The 16,999-nt window shown below is 37.8% G+C and overlaps 1 protein-coding gene and 1 pseudogene across 2 annotated transcripts; one reads left to right on the plus strand and one right to left on the minus strand.

The window, feature by feature from the left end:
- The first annotated feature begins 607 nt into the window (after positions 1-607).
- LOC113697503 (mRNA cap guanine-N(7) methyltransferase 1-like) lies at positions 608-1,777 on the plus strand (annotated as a pseudogene).
- A 285-nt stretch (positions 1,778-2,062) lies between these two features.
- On the minus strand, positions 2,063-12,640 carry LOC113696088 (ABC transporter G family member 32-like). Of its 2 annotated transcripts, XM_027215424.2 has the most exons (24): positions 12,001-12,640; positions 11,314-11,434; positions 11,102-11,190; positions 10,939-11,023; positions 10,661-10,820; positions 10,509-10,585; positions 10,356-10,409; positions 9,617-9,707; positions 9,238-9,539; positions 8,879-9,160; positions 8,372-8,688; positions 8,130-8,290; positions 7,916-8,019; positions 7,173-7,332; positions 6,819-6,941; positions 6,604-6,695; positions 6,190-6,522; positions 5,827-6,117; positions 4,718-4,801; positions 4,463-4,596; positions 4,144-4,371; positions 3,221-3,392; positions 2,884-3,138; positions 2,063-2,517 (listed from the first exon to the last, which is right to left on the minus strand). In XM_027215424.2, the coding sequence occupies exons 1-24, from the start codon at positions 12,273-12,275 to the stop codon at positions 2,245-2,247; spliced, it is 4,263 nt and encodes a 1,420-aa protein (XP_027071225.2). In that variant the 5' UTR covers positions 12,276-12,640; the 3' UTR covers positions 2,063-2,244. The 2 variants fall into 2 exon arrangements, with proteins under 2 accessions (XP_027071225.2, XP_027071226.2); XM_027215425.2 differs by lacking the exons at positions 10,939-11,023; positions 11,102-11,190; positions 11,314-11,434; positions 12,001-12,640 and having other exon boundaries at positions 10,509-10,583; positions 10,661-10,799.
- Positions 12,641-16,999: the final 4,359 nt, after the last annotated feature.

Genomic DNA, 16,999 nt, shown 5'->3' on the forward strand with positions numbered 1-16,999 from the left:
ATGCCCTTCTCTATGTCAAGAAATGCATTTCTAGCCCGTAGAGCTTTTATACCCACAAGTGGTAGATTGACTTCAAAACCCAAGATTCTCAGACGAACTTGCTCCTGACTGGTCCCAAATGATCTTCAATCCAGACAGTGACCCGTTTTCTATGTTTCTGTTTCTTTTACAAAAATTACGTCAGATCCTCAAGACTAAAACAAGTAAAAAAATAACGAAGATTGTAACTTTTTTTTAGAAAAAATAACGAAAATTTGTTGGGTGGATGGGTATCCACGGTGTGTGAGGTTGAGATGTCAATTATCTCGTATATTTTCGGATTACACCGTCCATGAAGGACGGGTGAACAAAGATTGTAACTTGTTCAACTTACCAATAATTTGGCGTTGGTCACTTATAAATACCCCAATGGCACCCAATTTGACATTTTCTTTAAGCTACTAGTAAGTAAGGTTTTTTCTTTTCCCTTTTTTTTTTTTTGAGGAAATTAAGCTACTGGTAAGTTGAATTGGCTCATTAGCAATAAATCAAGTGAGTGATTTGATACTTCCGGAAGTTACTAATACTTTAAGAGATTTCGTTACTAGTATTCAACTAACATACTACGAAAGAATTTGCGAAGAGAGTTGCTGATCATTATAGTGCAAGGACCAATCAGAGTTTGGAAGAGCGGGAAGCAAGATCCATCAACGAAAGCTTAACAATTGGATAAAGGGCTTCTTGATTCAAATTTTTGCCAAGACAAGCAGATCAGTTCTTGATCTTTTTAACAAGTGCAACAAAGCAAAGGTCGGATATGATGTTGGCGCTGATATGACTGAAGACTGCCGTGCCGTCAATGGAGATTCTGATCATTGTCATCATCAGCCGCATCAAAAGATACTTTCGTTCTCATTCCCGGCAAAGATTTTGTGTGGAGATTGTTTTGAGGGTTTTAGCAGATGATGCCCGTTTTGATGTTTGTCGTAGCGAGTCTGCCATTTATTCACGGTCTAAGGAGGCAGGTGCACCGCGGGCTTTGGCCAATGTATCAGCTTCGGTTCGTCCCGGAGGCACCTTTACGGGAACAACGCCAGATGCCGATGTTATCCTCAAAAGGCTTGAAAAAGCTGAGGGATTGGTTTTGGTAATAGTGAGCGTGTTTACTGGGTAATATTTGAAGAGGAATGTCCAGAAAAAAGAATTCAATCTTCAAGTCCCTTTGGGATCTACTAACCAATTCCACCTTGAAGATGCGGTTGACTTGCCAGAATGGCCTTTTCTTTTCACGTCTTCAAATCATTGGCCGAAGAGTATGAATTGGAACCAGTTTTTGTGAAAAACTTCCGTGCTTTTGTGGATTAGTATTCAAAGAGGAACGAGTTCATACAGCTCATGCGGAGCATGGGAGTTTTGGGTGAGGCAAACAGAGACGAGTCTACTCTTCATCACCCTGATGAATGGAAAGTAGCATAATTTGTATTTGGCATTTGTTATGAATAACCTCACAAAAGAAGTCAGCAAGGCAAGATGCATGTGCCTAAAGAGGATACGGTTGACTTCAGACTGATGAACAGATCCAAACTTCAAGGGGCAAGACCCAATTAGAATCTAAAGAACCGAAGAAGAGCCAAAGGTGATCTGACAAAGACGAGGTGTAAACGTGTAAGCTTTGATTTTTTTCCCAGTGTCATCAGGTTGCTGATCAATTTTGTAGACTTTTCAAAGAAAGGTTCCATAAAAGGTTCTCAGCCAAATCGGTCTAAATCATTCCTAGTCAACTCGCAAATTTACATTTTACAGATTTTCCTTTACTAATTTTTTTATTGTTTTTGTTTTGAATATTTTTGAATATTATTCACAATTTTTAGAATATTAAATGCTTTAAAATTTGCATCTACCGAAATCGATGTGAAACGATCCGAACCGCGACCGCAACTTTGAACCATAAGTATAACAGACGTGGGAGTCTACTAATCTATGAGATTGATGTATATCAAGTCAAGTACATATGAGAATGGCAAGCCTCGTAATCCTTTTGATTCAAAAAAAGACAAAAAAGGTAATTGCTTTAACAGCCGAATTGGGTAAATTTCAGTTGGTCATTGTTTGTTGTGTGCAAAAGAATGAAGTAAAATCTTCATCAGTCTATAATACAAGTCTAGCCCTATACAGGTCTTATAATTTCCAGCTTTTCTATACCTACGTATCAATGGAGCATCCCTTGGAGGAAACAGTCTTAAAGAGTGCTGAAATCTACCAAAATCATCTCTTCATGAAGTTAAAAGCTTTTATTGCATGAGCAAAAATCACTGCAAATAAGATGCAGAAACCAACCACCATAAATCCAGCAATCCCAATGAAATCATGCCTAAATCCAAAAACGTGTTTAACCATAAGCCTTGTAGGAAGTGAATTGATCCCATCCGATAGCTTTACAGGTCTATCGCTGTCAGAATATTGTGAGGCAACAAGGCCATAGAGACTCCATGCTATAGGATTTGCCCAGTAGTACCATCTCCACCATATTGGAATCCTCTGTACAGAAAAAGGAAAAACTGAACTCATTAGTACATAGCCTTCTTATTTAAAGTCATCTAATATGTGATCCATGTGTGTGTTAATCAGATTCTTCATGCTAATGATAATGACGAGAAAAGGCATTTGTAGCTGATAAACAATATGCATGTCCCTTCTGATTTGCTGGGTCTACGACAATGATGATTCCTTGAAGGGATAACTGACACCAGGTACCATTAAAATCTCAATCTTGGCTTCACGGCATGCATTTCATATTGCAACGATGGCATTTTTTAAGAGTAAGATAGCAGGTCTCCTCATAAGTGATTACTAGCTGGTAAATGAACTACAACAGAAATAGAGGAGAACCTAAGATTCCATTACCTTGTGAGGAATCATGAATCCACTGAAAAGGTTCCAAAGCATATAGAATGGAGCAGCTATAATGGCAGCTACATTATGGTTTGGTGTGACTGCAGTAGTCATCATCCCATAAAAGGTGAAGTACAACATGGTGAAGTACATAAAGAACATGTACCAAATAAATTTTGAAACCGTCCGCTCAAAGGAGGCCATGGAATAAAATATTGCACAGTATATTAGTGCTTGCCCGAACACATAGGGGAACTCAATAGCAACCTGGGAGGAGAGGATTAGGAAAAAGATAATATCAGTCCTAGGACCAAATGACAGTAAGATAATATTTCTGAGAAAATCCTACCTGAGCGAATGCAAACGGTAGAGCTGAATACATCCCCGCTGCTCTCTCTCTGTATGAAACAAATCTTTCAACAGAAACTACTGGTTGAACGGCAGCTCCATTGGTGACTCCAATAAACAGCACCGCAATATATAGGGATCCCATAGCATTGAATAGATCTTGTTGTGTATCCCTGAAAGATATATAAGCACAAAACTGAGGAAAATACAAGTAGTAAGGCTGAATATATAGGAACAAGAAGAGCAGAAGCTAATGCACAATAAAGGAAAAGCTAAACCACGCATATGAATTTAATGATACAAACAAAAGTGAACATAAATGAACTTATCCTTTTTGCTCTCTGCCACTAAATGCTAAATTTCTTCCAACAACTGACCGTCACTCAACTTGACAGGAAAGATATTCATTTCCTTTATTTTAAATGTAATTGTAGCAACTGTATTATCTTAGCAGACATTCAGCCAGCTGCATGTCTAAGCAACTTTAAATCGCAATTCCTAAATATTGCACAACAACAAGAGTGGGAACTAAAAAGTTCAATCTCCACCCCAGGGAAAAATTTCCACTACACGAATAGACCAACCAGAAAATATGTAACTAATACCATGACCATGTTCCGTTGGTAGAAGCCACCAGGTAATTCTAATATCACACACTTAGGACATGGGCATCGAGTAATCTTAACAACATCCTTTCTAAAAAAAAAAATTGCTATTACCCAATTACTGAACCTCTTTTGGTTGACTTACAAGGTGAAGCATGTTATCCTTCAATAACGCTGTTTATTTGTCTGGACTGCTAACCAACATTATCATTCAAATCGAACTCTATAAGGAAACAGCTCATTCAAACATGGCAAAGCATGCTTTACTCTAAGATCAATAATATAGCAACACAGTGATAAAAAGATGCCAAATTAGAACCTTTTGGAGCCAAATTTCCAACATATTGTCCCCAGCATCAAAGATATAATGAAGGTGTAGAAGAGGCGAACTGCAGTGTATTGTGGGTTTCGCCAATATGAGAGGTTTTGCTTCCAAAGACAAGCCAGGAACTGATCTAGAAAGGACTTGGAATATATAGTAGGAAACTTCAGATCTTTCGAGTCACTATTTGGTTTAGAAAGCCTTTCAACCAGCTCTTTATTCCGTCTGTGACATAAAAGAGGATATAAATACCAAAATGAAATCTGGAACCAAAAGGAGGAAAGATAAAGACTAACATAATGTGAAATTTACGTACTGAAAAAGATTAGATCTCCGGTAAACTTCTGCAAAATCAACACCAATGCGATTTTCTTCTGCTGACGAAGTAACCTCTAGCATCCATGTAGCAGGGTTATAACCAGGTCTGATCTTTCTCACACCTTCAATTGCCTAGAAACACATGCAAAAGAAAGAGACAAAAGACAATAAGATGAAAGAAAACAAAGAGCCAACTCTTACTGCATTAGTAATCACAGTCCATAAAGAAAATAAAAGCATCTGAAAGTCCTACCTCAAAATACTCTATCAATTTGCATGACTTTGGCCCCAATGGTCCAGCATATATGAGTTCTCCTCCCCGTTTCATAAACAAAAGCTGCACTCACAGAGAGATCAAGCAAAATGAATGGCCAGAAACATATACCGATAACATAACTTATTATGTGAAAGGAAGATACCCAGTAGCCCCATAAGTCAGGAAAGTGTTAAGTTGTGGAAAATTTTCATCCAGCATTCCCGCTTACAGGATAGTTACAGATAAGAAATTTTCAAAGAAAGAACAGCTATACTTCTATTATTCCCCCAGAATCCTACTGGCAAAAACATGAAGTCCCTACATACTTAAGGGAATAGGCATAGAGCAGCAAAAATTTCATTTCCTGGTCAATCTACAAAGTAAGCAAAAGGTTTGAGAAATTGGCTTGTGGTTCATATCTCCTAAAATGGTTGAATCACTTGGCACCCTCCAGCTAAACATCAATAAGCATATGACGAGCAATAGGGTTATTCCATTGGTACAGGAAGCAACAGAAAATACATAGGGCCTCTCTACAGCATTGTTCCTATTTTAGTGCTTGCTAAAAATAACTACTACTCAGAATGGCCCAGACAAGAATTACCTGTTAACAATTCACATATATCAAGCCAGATGATACTTTTGACATATTTCTTATTAACACTATTGTTGAACAGGGTATGACTACAGATTTATATACAGACAATCAAGCATTTTTGCATGCAGACACACAGACAAGAATTAAGGAATTCATGAAGTAATAGCGATTACATGTTGGGGGAAAAATATGAGTGGAACACACATGGGATTTGTTCTATTCATTTTCAAATGATCCAACCATGCTGCTTTTTGCATCTTGGAATGGTGACTTAAACTGTCACATGCTTTAGTAGTTTGAGGGAACTGTAGATTGACAATTGAATTAAATATCCAAAATCATTAGAAGGTGATTCTATCCTAAGGAGCAATGCTTCTTTACTGTGGTTATGTTTGAAGAAACAAAGATATCTACATATTATAGTTATGCAACAGAAGAAGAAAATGTGTGTCCAGAAGATTGATAACAAAGGATTGAGAGAACTGATTTGAGAGACAGAGAGAAGGACCTCATCAAAGGACTCGAATATGTCAATGCTTGGCTGATGTATGGTGCAGACAATTGTTCTGCCTGTATTCACTATATTCCTCACAGTCCTCATCACAATAGCAGCAGCCCTTGCATCCAATCCTGATGTGGGTTCATCCATAAATACTATGGAAGGATTTGCAACTAGTTCAACTGCAATTGTGAGCCGTTTTCTTTGCTCTGTAGACAACCCGTCAACTCCGGGTAGACCAACCAAAGCTCCTTTCAGAGGAGTGAGCTCCACAAGTTCCATCACCTCCTCAACAAATGCCTGAAAATATATAATTAAGCAGAGTCATCTCCTACCCAGAATATATCAAGGCTAACACATTTTATGACATACCTTTTGTGTTCCCAAATCAACATCTGATGCCAAGCGTAGCCAAGCAGAGAAAAGAAGTGATTCGAGAACAGTTAAGCAAGGGGAGTGAATATCATTCTGCTCACAGTAACCAGATATTCTAGCAAAAGTTTCTTGCTTCTTTGGATAACCAGATATATGGATGTTTCCTTCTATGATGCCACCAGTTTTTCTGCCAGCTAGTACATCCATAAGGGTGGTTTTTCCTGCACCACTTACTCCAACTAATGCGGTCAGCACACCAGGTCTAAAGGCTCCTGTAATGTCAACCAGTAACTGCAGTCTGTCTTCCAATATTCCTTGCTGCTTCAGTTCCTGAAACAATTTGGAGGTGATAATATTTCTTACAAGTACCTTAAGACCAATTGCAGATTACAAAGCCAGCACTATACTCACCAGGGGCACATCAACATAGTAATTGATGTTACTGAAAGACATGGAAAGTGGGTAAAATGGAAGAACCATCCCTTTCTGTTTGAAACTTTTTCCTGAAGCAAAGCAAGATGGGAAGTTGGATAGGTGACAAATGGCTATCAAGTGAAGAAGAAAAAAGGAAAGCATGCCTTTGAAACAGGCAAAAGAAAATTAAAACAAGTTCATGAGTTTATTACTAGCAAGTGAGCCGGAAAACTGCAAATAATCTCGTAATTGGATAATGACAGGTTCTCCTTTTGCTGTAATCTCTTTCTCTTGAATCTCTTCTTCAGAAACAACAGCTTGTCGCTTCCCTAAGGCTGCAAACATTGTGATGCAGATAAAGACATGACATAAGAAATTTGGAAACTTTACAGTAATGTGAGTATGTACGCAAGACAGAGAGAGAGAGAGAGAGAGAGCAAGCCAAAATGAACTCATTCATTCTTGGCATGCTTCCATGAAGTGTGCTTATGTGTATGACTATTCTAATATTTCTGATTATTGATAGTGCAGTTCTAGGGAGTCATTCTGCAAAGTAGATGGCTTACGATCAAGGTACGTCAGGAAAACAGTGAACAGGAAATTGAACAGGATTGTAAATCCGAGTAGACCCCCTAAACCAATCCAGTACCAGTAACTCTCTGGGAACAAACTGCGTGCCTTCAGCAATGCTTCACCCAAAGGCAATGATGAATTGGTACCAGCACTCTGCATGAATAAAGGGCATATTGCAGTTAATTCAATTACATCTTGAGATTCAAAAGGAGCTTTTCAAGGACAGAATAGTTTAATAAGACTGCGTTTCTGAGAAGAGACGAATGGTTGAGTAGAAGCAAGAATCACGTAAGATTAGGAATGGAATTTAATGAATCGTTTTGACTGCTGACTGTCAAACAAAATCTACTCCCAATCCTGTCTTGCATGCAATTTCCAGTGAAATAGGAAGTTAAAAGCAACAAGCTAAAGACACTTTTCTGTGCAAGTCTCAAAAGCTGCAACTTACTACACTAGTTATGCTTGTAAATCCCTTAGGTAATAACTGCGGTTAGACAAGAGTGGCATCACGGGAAACGTTTGCAAAAGAAAATTGACTTCAATTTGCACCATGCAAATTGACGAGTTTGATAAATAAAAATAGCCTCTGTTTCTATGCTCTTAACCTTTCCCAGAACCCAGAACTGTAGGATCCTTGTGCACATGGTTGTCCATGTTAATGATATAATGGCATCAATAATTTAGTTAATACTTTAAAAAATCCAGTAAAATTTTTTATTACAATTTCAGTAATTACCTTATCCCAGGAATGCCCAAGAAATTCATTTACAGAAGCACCATTTTGGGCATACATGAGAGGAGAAATCCAAAACCCCCAAATCCACCATCTTGGTATACTGTCTGTAACAATAACATAGGAGATAAATTGACATAAAGAAATCCCAATGTACTTAAGAAGAGGCCTAAAGAGCAAAAAAGCTATGAAACGGAGTCATAGAATCTCCAGTTACCTCTTGAAACGACATATCCCCCAAGAGCCATGACAATCAGCATGGCAAAAGCTCCAAAAGTGTTTGCAACAATCATATTTCGGCCTAAGGAACCTATCAGGCGGAAAAGAGATAGGGACATTTGATGCAGAAAGAAAAATAACAGGAATTGCCGAAGGAACCTGCAAGTTAGTGAATCACATGTTACACTTCCTATGCAGTAAAAAGATACAGTCTGGTGCATTAGCCACAGAATACATTACCTGATAATATTGGGATCGAATCCAACCACATAGTATGTAACTCCCACCCAACATCCAGACTCTATGAGTGAAGTTGGAATACTCAAGACCCAAGAAGGAAGTGTATAAGCCCAGCAGGGATAGAAGTGCAAGTCCCTATGCTTATAAAGCACAGGAAGTTTGGCAACCAGCATTGAAACCTCAGTAAAGCCATTAAAAAGAATAATCACCATTGCAAAATACAGTTCGCCAAGATAGAGACCTCCATCATCAATTGTATCATGGTGCAGTCTTGTGCGGAAAAATACACTCATGGTGATTAAAGCAACAAAAAGTAGCTGGCGAAAAGGATAAATGAGGTTTCAGATCAGAATATGCTCCGTAAAATGAATTTACTAGCACACAAAAATGCAAGTACAAACATATATTGTCATACATGGTGATCAATTGGTACACCATTTTGATTTCTAGCCCTTGTCTTAAGATGGTTTAACTCCTAAAGTCTAAGAAACTTCATTAGAAGATTACCTGAATAAACTTGAAAACATAGATAAATGAATTCCTTTTCATTAGTAGCAATTGCCAGTCAAAGTTGGTTTTAAGGAGTTCCCTCCTCTTCACTCCATACTGGGAAGTCGACAAGGCTGCTGGATGATTATAGTGTTGGTCAAAAGGAATTGCCAGCTCTTCAGATAAGTTCTTCCCAGCACGATATGCACGAAAAAATTCTGCAAACTTTGAAACTGGGATGTAGCGGTAAGGGCGGTCATCAACAGACCAATACTGCCCTTGGTCCTTCTCTGACACAACCTACAGAAAACAGAATACTGAGACATTTAAAGACCAGGTAAAAGCAATTAGTCCAATACCAGACATCTAGCGCTTACTTCTTGAAGGAAGTCAGCAACATTCTTCCGCTCCGGACAGCTGAATCCCATGAATGAAAAGAAATCAAGAGCAGCTTCACGGGGCCCTTGGTATACAATATGGCCCTCAGACAAGAGTATTACATCATCAAATAACTCGTATGTCTCAGGAGCTGGTTGAAGTAGAGAAATAACTGTAGTTCCATCAAGCGCATGGGTAGAATGCTTTAGATACTTGATAATTTGATAAGTAGTTGAACTATCAAGTCCATTTGATATTTCATCCATGAATAGCACTCTAGACGGACCAACCAATAGCTCACCTATCAGACATGGGTAAGTAAGCGTGATGATAAAACTTGCCATCCATGGTCAAAAAACAGCAGCCTAAAGAATTTACCAGTTGTAAGCCTCTTCTTTTGGCCACCAGATATCCCCTTAAGCATTTCATCTCCCACAAGGGTTTCAGCACAAAGATCCAACCCTAGAATCTTTGTGATATAGATTTTAGTATTTCGTTCAAAACAAACAACCCTGTTTACTATTGGGTGGCAAAACAGAAACAGCATGTAGGATATCTCATCCATCTCAATTGCAGTCCAGCATTAAGTTATATAAAATACCTCCAATTATCTTGAGAATCTACTGTTACAGTGACGTTTGGAAGAACTACAACTAGGAAGCTATTGCGTTTTGATTGCTTAATGACTTAGAACTTGTGGAATCATTACAAAATTCTCTCTCTCAACAAGGGGGCTTGTGTTTGGTTACAGACTTTTGACATGAATAACCTTTGCACTTTCTCTCCCTCTCCCTCCCTCTCACATACAAACAAAAGCACAAAGTACCAGAGGTATCATTACGTAATTAAGCCAGTGGACATCGTTATTCAGTAATGTTATTGCCTGTACTTTGAAGTTGCAACACATTACTGTCAAACTTGATCTGTAAAGCTTCCTAAGAAACACGGGTTTGACCATGAAGTGAGACTATGAACTCTTAGACTCACAATAAATACTATAAAACGCAAACATTTTTCTTTACTTTCAAGTTTAAATGCTGATGCGGATTGCGAGTCCAGAGCAGTGCCATAGTGAAATGCCAATGAGCAGTGAACATAACCTGCTCACAGAAAATACCTTTAAGACGTACTCCACCACGAGGCCTGTCTCCTTCCCCTCCAAAGCCAATGCCTTTTCCGAACAAAAAATAAAGAAATCAATGAGTATATAGACTCCAGATGTAGAATGATCAAGCAATAAGAAGCAAGACACTCAAAGGAGTATTTGTACCTTCATGAATAAATCAAGATCTTCATCAGGCTTTACTCCAGCAATTTTTTCTCTTCTTGAAAGCTCCAAAAGCATCTCTATCATGAAGTCTACAGTTCAGGATCAAGGTGATGAATTTCATTCTTAGAGAAAAAAGATATCATAAAGCTTACCATATTTTGATCCAACTCCTTGACAACGTGCTGAGAAGTCAAGAGTTTCTCTTACGGTCATTTCTGCCACATGCCAATCTTGTTGACTGACATAAGCAGATGTTCTTTGCGCAACAAACTCGTTCAAACCATGTCCATTGTAAGTTATTTTTCCTGACATCTTTGAAGAAATCAAGGTTTTGGTTGATATTGTCCAAAAAGAGAGTGCGATTCATATATTCTATGGTGGTCTGTGGCATGATAAACAGGAGTTCAAAATTTGATCACAGTTCCAGTACCTGTAAATCAGATTTTATTCGTCCAGCAAGGGCCAGCAGCAGTGTTGTCTTTCCAGAACTTGGAGGGCCCAACAGGAGAGTTAATCTGCAAATTAACATCCATATCATCCATTATCTTTTAGAAACTACCCAAACTAGATTGAAGATAAAATTTTCTACACACCTGGAAGGTCGAATTATCCCACTGAGGTCATCTAAAATTTTTAACTTCCTTCTCTTGCCGCCGTGTATCCTGAGATTCCTTAACAAAGCCTTCATCGCCAAAAGGGCAGGTTGGCCAGAGTTAAAGAAAACAAAAGGAGGAAGAGATCAGATAAGAACGATATGCAGGGTAACACAACCTGTTGCTGGAGACATGGGAAAACCTAAATGTACCTCGGTCATGTTGAAAATGAAATTTGGAATGGTCGGCAACGCTCTACTGCCAACATGAACAAATGATTCAACCCTCAAGTTCTGAAATCTAACTTCAATCTTTGGAAAGTCCAAATCCACTCTGCAATTCCAGGAGTTCAGTTTATTTAAATGCTGAATTATCAATTTTCAGCAGTGGAAAAGGCACCACTCAAACTGCATTCTTTGTGCCACATTCCTCAACTTCAAAAGGCAAGGCATCACTTCAATTTCACTACCATCTACCAGTCCCGAAAATATAAGCATCATAATCTCCTAATTTCAGCTAAGCCCACCATTAGCCAACTCAAAGTCCAAAAACAAATGTAACGAAACATAAAAACGTCAAGTGGAGAAAATATATAACCCAAAAAAAAAAAAAAAAGAAAACCAACTCTGACTTTAGTTAGTTAACATAATGCTCAGCAAAATAGGCAATTAACAGGAGGTCCGAGTATATCGGTCCCCCTAATCTTTTAAACACTAGTTAGATAGTACTTATTAAAGAAACTTTTGCAGTCATCGGAAACTATAACACCATTTTTTTAAATTTTTTTTTGAAACGTCCTTCTCATTGCAAAGTTTCAGTTTCACATCGCCTTCACATTTCTAAAGTCTCAGGAACCAAGCAAGCAAATGAATTAAAAGAAAGCTAGACAAAGAATGAACCTATCAAATCGGCGGCGCATGCGTTTGAAGAACTTCTCCCAATCATCATCTACAGAATTAACCAGCCGGTCCAACACCACCTTTCTTTCCTGAACTTGAAGCTTATCCACGTCGATCTCCACTCTGTCCCCTACCATATTCCTAAAAATCCCCTTCCGCACTCGATTAAAAGTCGGCAACCGCTCTAGCGCCGCCCACCGCAGCGCCTCCTCGTCGTCGTCGTCCTCCCTAAACGAGGACGACCGCACGGACAAATTCTCCGCCGAATTCCACATTATCTATCAAAACTTTCTCCAGCAAAAATAAATTTAAAAAAAATGACAAAATTGTTGCGCAGGAGTGAGGCAAGGTTCAGAAGAAACTTGAAGATAAGCAGGTGAAGGTGATGAAAAAAGTGGAAGAGTAAATTGGAGTCGGCATTTGTGGTTGGGACTGTGGAGGTTATGCTAGTCTATATAAATATATATAGATATAGAGATACAGTGAAGGTGTATGTATAGGTGTGTTTAAAATTCAACTACTACTTAGTACCGGTGGTTGAGCAATGCATTTATGGAGAGCGAAAGAGCCCGGTCTTTTACTCTGCTTTTCTCTCTTCCCTGAAATTCAAGCCTCTCCGTCGATGCTAACAAAGATTTCTGTTTCGATTGGTAATGCGTAAGAGGAATGAATGACTAATGAGTTGTTGGATTGGGTAAGTTTTTTTTTTTTGGGATATTTTAGCTGCTTGCATTTTTTTGGACTGTCGAGTGTTCCAGTGTGTGGAAAGGGATGGTAGCAGAGGGGCTGCATTGAATGTTGCGGGAAAGAAAGAAATATGGCGGGGCGCCATGCATGTTAGTTAAACATTCGACACCCTCGGACTTCGGAACGTAACTGACACGCGTCCTTTACTGAAGCTCGGTGTGCTAGAGAAACGCTCGATGTGGAGTGAACTGTGAAGTGGCGCGAGTGAGAAGAGGATAACGCGGTGATTTTGAAATGTAACGGTTGCGATGGTGCTTTTACTGTTTGTGGCTTTTTTTTAATTATTTTTTTTTTCGGTGAATGGAGAAATTCAATTCGAGAGCAAACGACGGCTGCGCATTTTTCTTCCCTTTCGTTTGGTTTATTGAACGTTCGAGGTAAAAAAGTAAAACAATCAGGGATACGGATGAAGTCTGAAGAATAACCGGAAAAAGGTGATCACTAATTACACGTGAAACGTGAATTATGAGACTCCACTTTGAGTAAAATTTTGGCGGCTAGTGAGAAGTATTACCGTAAAATACTCCATCCATCCCACTTTAATAGTCCTGTTTTTTTTTTCACACAGTTTAAGAAAAAGTACTCCCTCCCTTTTTTTATAACTGACGTTTAAGGTTTTGCACACCAATTAAGAAAAGTTTTTCATTGTTTAAATCTATACACTACTTTCCTTTTGTACCCTCATTAATTGTCCAATTCACCCATGTTTTCTCTCACTAGAGTACTAAATGGTGCTGTTTTACTAGGCCAAAAGCAATGCAAACTAACTAGGAGTAGTAATTAAGAACCCTGTATTGGAAAAGAGAGATAAAAGGGTAAAATTGTGAAAAAATAATTAATGCTGCATGGGGATAGTAAAACGACAGATAAAAGTACTTAAGAGCAAATTTCTTAAACGTCAGTTATAAAAAAAGGGAGGGAGTAGTTAATTTTGTTGGAAAAGTAAATTTAGATTGCTATTTTCCTAAAATACCCTCACATTAAATATGGTACAACTTTATGGAAACTTGAATTGATGGTAAAAAAAGAATCAATTCTCATTAAATGGGGTAGGTTTATAGTAACAACTACTTACATTGAATAAGGGTATTTTAGAAAAATTAAAATACAACTACATTCTTCAATTGGAAAGAGAACTACAATTTGGGACGGATGAAAAAAGAATACAGGACTACCAAAGTGGGACAGAGGGAGTATATTATTATTGTTAAGGTACCCAAACTCATTCTCCAAATTCTGGAGTGTTATTGTAAAATTGAAAGTTTCCAATCTTAGCTTTTTTAAAAAAATTATTTATTTAAAATGAATGTTCGATTTAGTGTTTAAAATCTCGTTTCAAGAATGGCCTTTTTTTTTTTATTTTAGCTTTGGTTCAATTTAGTTCAAAATTAGAATTAAACGTGAAAATGTAGTTAGAAATGAGAACTGGGACGAAAGGAACCAAAATGCATCATTATTTTAAAATGAGGGACTAAAAAACTACAAAGCTCAAATGCAATGGACCATTTTTTGTGGTTTTCCCCTGTAATTAATTGATACATGTCCTCTTTAAATTATTACAATAATACTACTCGTCTTGGTTACGTTCAACTCTTGCCAGGAACACGTGTCAATAAATGACAGCAGGGTATAATTTAGTTCTTACATATCAGTGTGTAACAGAAGACCAATAACCCATCATTAAGTTGTTCTAAAAGAGTCTGACCTAAATTTTAAAGACAAAATTTATAGAATTTAATTTTCTTCTTCTAAGTATTAAATGTTGTTGTTTATTTAAAAAAAAAAAAAAATTTGGGATATGTCGGTAATCCATTTAGTAAAATGTTTACGTTTTGGATTCTCAATTATTCTTACGTTGTTGCTTTTATTCAAAACTTCTTCCACAAATGTAGCCCGTGGTAACCGCGCTCAGCTCACTGATTCACTTTATGACTCATGACTGAGACTTTTAACATATTGCTTTGTCAAATGAGAAAATTGAAGTGATAATTGAATGATGACCAACAATAATATACTATACTACAACATAGTCATTTTTATGTACAGTCATTTGATGTACATAATAGTGAATCACATTAATTATTATAGACCTAAAAGAAAAACAGAGAGGGAGGGGAGAGTAAAAGAATCTAACCTTAGCAAACTATAACCGGACAAACACGTACGTTGTTGGCGCTGGAAAACATCACATTCGTGGCTGATGAGAGATCAATAATGTTCAATAAATTTCTTTTATATATACTAGTAGTATATATTGGTATTACTTCGTAAATTTGCCTTTCTTTTTCTCCAGTTCAAATGCTGGATGATTTTGCTATGTTTCATGTGCATTATTGATTACGCAGCGGGTTTGGGTCCAGCCAGAGCCGGGTAATAGATGCCAGTGAAAGAACGCTCTCTACAAAATCTTGAATTGCCTCTTGAAGTCTAAATAAAACTTTTAATTTCGTGGCCAGTAATCGTCAACTGTTCAACTGCATTTGGAATGGAAACGTCCGAATCTTTACGAGGAGGCGTTCGACCCTTATTTAATGGGCTGCAATTGCTGGTAGAAGCTAATGACTTTCTCATTTATCCATCATTAAGAAAACGATTGCAGATTACTAGTAACTCCTACCAAATTTAGTACCGCATTTTGCCAATTCTAGAAGACTTGGTCATAATCTTTGGGATTTGGGCCGACCACACTCAAGTCCCTTTCAAGTTTACATCGATGAAGCAAGAAACATGATCGCATGCACAACAACATTCGGCCAAAATGGATTGATACACATTAATGATCTTGAAAAACAAATACAAGGACCTTACTTCTAAAAACCAAAGAAAAAAAAAAAAAAAAAAAAGGGAAAGGCATAAAGACTGCATTTAAGTCAAAAACGATTTGGACTCGAAAGGCGGTGGGAGTAACGTGGTGGTTTGCAAATAAGGGGCGATGAAGTAAATGTTAGCTGATACATGTGGAAGACGATTAGTTGAACATTTTTTTAAGCACTATCAATATCCCACTGTGTGGTTTGCTCTCCTATTACTACAGTACTGTTGACTAATTGTTTTTTTACGGGACGAAGGTTAACTTGCGATTCTTGGCGTGCGGAGGTATGGATATGAACCCTAGACAAGCACCTCTTTGCCAGTTCTCATGGACGACTCTGGTTTAATTACCTCAAGTTTCGAACTCTCAATGGTGTACCTTTGTGCGGTATACATGATTCCCAACACTTTGTACAAACAAAATTTTACTAGAATAATACTCTCTCGATTAATCATTGATGGCAATTAACTATTCACAGAGTAGTTGGCCACCTGGAAGAGGTTTAAAGCTCTCATTGGATGAATGTCAAGAACTGCAGACACCCGTTTATTAAGATGATGATTCAGTTACCTTCGAATTTCTCTCATTAATTCTTTTAAATCCATGCTTTTTCCTTAGTGTAGAGTAGGGATAGAGCAAATTATATAAATATTATCGTTGTTGTAAAGAAAAAAAAAATTGACCATTGATGGCAAACTTGTGCTTGTGCCCGTACCCTCAGGTTAATTTTATAGTACTTCTTTCGTCTATTTATGATTGATTCAATTCTCTCATTTGATATATGGCAGAAGCTTTTTCCTTTCTTTTTGCCCTTTTAACCATACCAGAATAAAAAGAGTTGGTGAGACGTGAATCTGTGTACTTAAGGTTAATGTTGCAGAAAGAATAATATGAAGTACGAAAAACAATAAAGACTCAAAACTTTGACAAGAAGAGTAAAAGCTAGAAAAAATAATCAAGGGGTTGGTTCAATTGGCATGTGGCACTGAATCATGTCAAGTGCATTCTAAGTTGGAAAACGATTTCTAGGAATCGTGGCAGTTCATTTGCCATTCAAGCATCCCAAAGAGATGGGACTTATTGTGTTAAAGTCGTAACCTTTGAATGTACAATGGACCAAAAACAATGTAGTACAACTATTTAAAGGTGAAATGGAGTAAAACTTCACGAATACAGTTCATGAAAGCGGAAGAAGTCTTTGGCTCAGTGTGTGTGTATATATATATATGCGCGCGCGCGCGCGCGTTCGTTTATCGAGTAACTCAGAAACATGACTAAGAATTGGTGGCCCCTGCTAAGCCAGCTCTTGCGGTGTTGGAGACACTGGGATTAATTCCTCTGGGTCCATTGCACATAAGTGGTTGGATGAGTATGACTTTCCTTCTTTCTGTTTCTGTTTCGCGAGATCTGTTCTCCTCATTGAGATTGTGGTTTAAAGTG

This window comes from Coffea arabica, chromosome 6e (genome assembly GCF_036785885.1).
Source record: "Coffea arabica cultivar ET-39 chromosome 6e, Coffea Arabica ET-39 HiFi, whole genome shotgun sequence".
NCBI lineage: Eukaryota > Viridiplantae > Streptophyta > Magnoliopsida > Gentianales > Rubiaceae > Coffea > Coffea arabica.

Excerpts from the sequence above, each read along its gene's own strand:
- LOC113696088 (XM_027215424.2), bottom strand. The coding sequence starts at position 12,275 with ATGTGGAATTCGGCGGAGAATTTGTCCGTGCGGTCGTCCTCGTTTAGG. Across the intron at positions 7,333-7,915 it reads TTGGGCATTCCTGGGATAAG|AGTGCTGGTACCAATTCATC; the intron begins GTAATTACTGAA and ends TTATTCATGCAG. Across the intron at positions 2,518-2,883 it reads GATTCATGATTCCTCACAAG|AGGATTCCAATATGGTGGAG; the intron begins GTAATGGAATCT and ends TTTTCTGTACAG.